Below are 3,107 nucleotides of genomic sequence, written 5' to 3' on the forward strand. Positions count from 1 at the left end.
CATACATGTTTGTGTGTGTATGTGTATATATATATACATATATCTATATATAAATATATACATATATATATATCTATATATAAATATATACATATATATATATCTATATATAAATATATACATATATATATCTATATATAAATATATACATATATATATATCTATATATAAATATATACATATATATATATCTATACATATATATATATATATACACACACACATGTAGACACGCGCGGAGAGACCACACTCACGTACATAGTACATATATATATATTGTAAATCCAAACTTAAGTAAAACTACATCACCTACCTGTGTGATAAAAAAACAGACAAGCAGAGACGAAACACCGTTTAATGTATCCATTCTTTAAGATAGATCCACAGAAATTTGGCGAATTTGTTTTTTTTTTTCCTATCTCTCCTCGCTCTAATATTTATTTTTATATAATAATAAATTCCTTCTGCCTGTCTTCACTGTTGGCACATATTTAGTTGGCTGCAAGAATTCTGCGCTAAAATCTTTCCTACATTTCAGTTTAGTTTTCCGCTTCTGAATTCATTCTTCTTCTTACCATTTATTTACTGCTGTTATTGTTGTTGTTGTTGCTGTTATACTTTTTTTTTTTTTAATGCTGGGATGTTCAGAATCTCTGTTGAGTTTCCGTGTTTGTTTTGTTGTTTCGTTTTGTCTTATTTTTTTATCAACCTTCTCTCTTTCTCTATAACCTTAGCTAAACGTATATGTGCGTGTGTGCGTGTATATGTGCGTTAGCGAGTGTATAGGTGTGTATACGCGCATCAGTATGTGTGCGCGTGCAAGCACCATGTGTATGCACAAGTGTGTGTGTGTGTGTATGTATATATATATATATATATATATATATAAGCAGTGCTAATATCAGATGTACGTAGGTATGTGTATATATGCTAGACCGGTGTGTGTGCATAAACACAGCTAGTATGGGAAAGTGTATGTGTGCGTACTAGCACTGTGTATATATATGTATGTGTTTGTGTGTAAATGTGTGTGCAAGTATCGAAAGTTAAGAGAACGTGTGTATGCGTGTCAGATTTTAATATGTGAATGTGGAAAAATATACGTGTTTTTTTTTGTTAGGTGTGGTGGGTGTGTCCAATTATTTGGATGTGTGCGCTGCGTGTGTGTGTATATATATTATATATATATAGATATATATATATATATATATACATGTATATATATCTATATATATGTATATATATGTATATATATATATATCTATCTGATAGTGCATGTGTGTGTGTGTAATCAATGTGCGTGCAGTACGGGTGAGTTAGGGGTACCTATGTGTAGTTCGTGTGTAACGGTGCGCTTAAGCGTGGCGGCATGTGCGTACATCATTATACATACATACATACATATATATATATATATATAAAGACTTACATAAAGAGCGGCAGGCGAGAGAGAGAGATAGAGATAGAAAAAGGGAGACAGATTGAAAGCGTGTGTGCGAGTGTATATATGTATACGCAGAGCGCAGGGGCGTTTACCGGCGAATTCAACAGGTTTTTATGGTTGGGAAAAAATTATGCACACACACACAAACAAACATGCATATTCATCACAGATATGTGTGAGTAATGGTGAGTGAGAGTGAATGTGTGCGCTGTGTGTATGTGTGTGTGTGTATATATACATATATATAATATATATATATATATATAGACAGAGAGAAAGAGAGAGTATATATATACAATAGTTTGGTGTGTGTGACTGTATATATATATGATAGTTTTGTGTGCGTGTGTGTGAATATATACATATATATATATATATATATGTATATATATGTGTGTGTGTGTGTGTGTGTGTGTGTGTGTGTGTGTGTGTGTATATATATACATATATATATGTAATACTTTTGTGTGTGACATATATATATATATGCATATATATAATGTTACTGAGGGAGAGAGAAGTGACTGAAACTGGGAGACGACAAGGGTTCTCGAGGAAAGATATGTGTGTGAGAGAGAGAAAGGTGAGAGAGGAGAGAGAAAGGTGAGAGAGGAGAAAGAAATAGAAGGGGGGAGTAAAGGGAGAGACGAGAGAGAGAGAGAGAGAAAGAGAGAGTGTGTGCGCGAAATCGGAGAGAGACAGGAGTGAAAGAGAATGTGAGAGGAAGAGGCAGAGACGCACGCGCCTTTGTGTTTGCTTGTGTGTGTGTGTGTGTTTGTATATGGCTATGTGTGTGTGTGTATGTGTATTGATATTTATTGATGATGGCTATCGGTTTTATCTTAGTTATGTGAATACACTCACACACACACACACACATATATATATATATATATAGAGAGAGAGAGAGAGAGATATGCTTACGTATATAAGTGTGTGCGTATGTATATGAAAGAGTGAGAGAGAGAGAGTGTGTGTGTATGTGTGTGTGTGTTACTGTAACAGACTTTATACTCCTATGTACATAACTGTAATATTTTATGCTTTATTGATACAACATTATCAATGGGGTACATCGTAGTACATGAATCTATGTATGTATGTACGTGTCTTGTTACACACACACACACACACACACACACACACATATATATACACAAACACATAATAACAATAATAATTGCTGATTGTGATGATAATAATAATATACCCACACGTATATTCAAAAAGTGTTTGCAATGTACAAAGTTTTTGGCGATGCTATATTTATATCAACAATATGCTTATCAGTTCATCCGTCTATCCATCCTTCTATCTATTTTCCCACTCGTCACTTCACGCATCCGTCTATCTATATCTAGCAACTTATGTACCGGTTTCTTCAGTGCAAAATCGATTAATGTAACATATTTGCATATATTAAAATATATATTTATGCACACGCACAAATATATATATACATATATATGTACATACATGTGTGTATATATATATATATATATACGTACATACGTGTATATATATATATACATACATGTGTGTATATATATATATATACATACATGTGTGTATATATATATATATATATATATATATATATGTACATACATGTGTGTATATATATATATACATGTACATACGTGTATATATATATATATATATA

At 32.2% G+C, this 3,107-nt stretch overlaps 1 protein-coding gene across 2 annotated transcripts in view; it reads right to left on the minus strand.

The window, feature by feature from the left end:
- LOC106871338 (uncharacterized) overlaps positions 1-3,107 on the minus strand; it is a 362,069-nt gene that overhangs the window by 338,824 nt on the left and 20,138 nt on the right. The window contains exon 1 of one of the 2 annotated variants that reach the window (XM_052977038.1): positions 314-1,167. The exons of the other annotated variant lie outside the window; for it this stretch is intronic. Coding sequence (XP_052832998.1) covers positions 314-367 — 54 coding nt within the window. The 5' untranslated portion in view covers positions 368-1,167. Of the gene's footprint in view, positions 1-313; positions 1,168-3,107 lie in introns of those variants that run through there. 2 annotated transcript variants of the gene reach the window in all.

The sequence above is a fragment of the Octopus bimaculoides genome, chromosome 26 (genome assembly GCF_001194135.2).
Source record: "Octopus bimaculoides isolate UCB-OBI-ISO-001 chromosome 26, ASM119413v2, whole genome shotgun sequence".
NCBI lineage: Eukaryota > Metazoa > Mollusca > Cephalopoda > Octopoda > Octopodidae > Octopus > Octopus bimaculoides.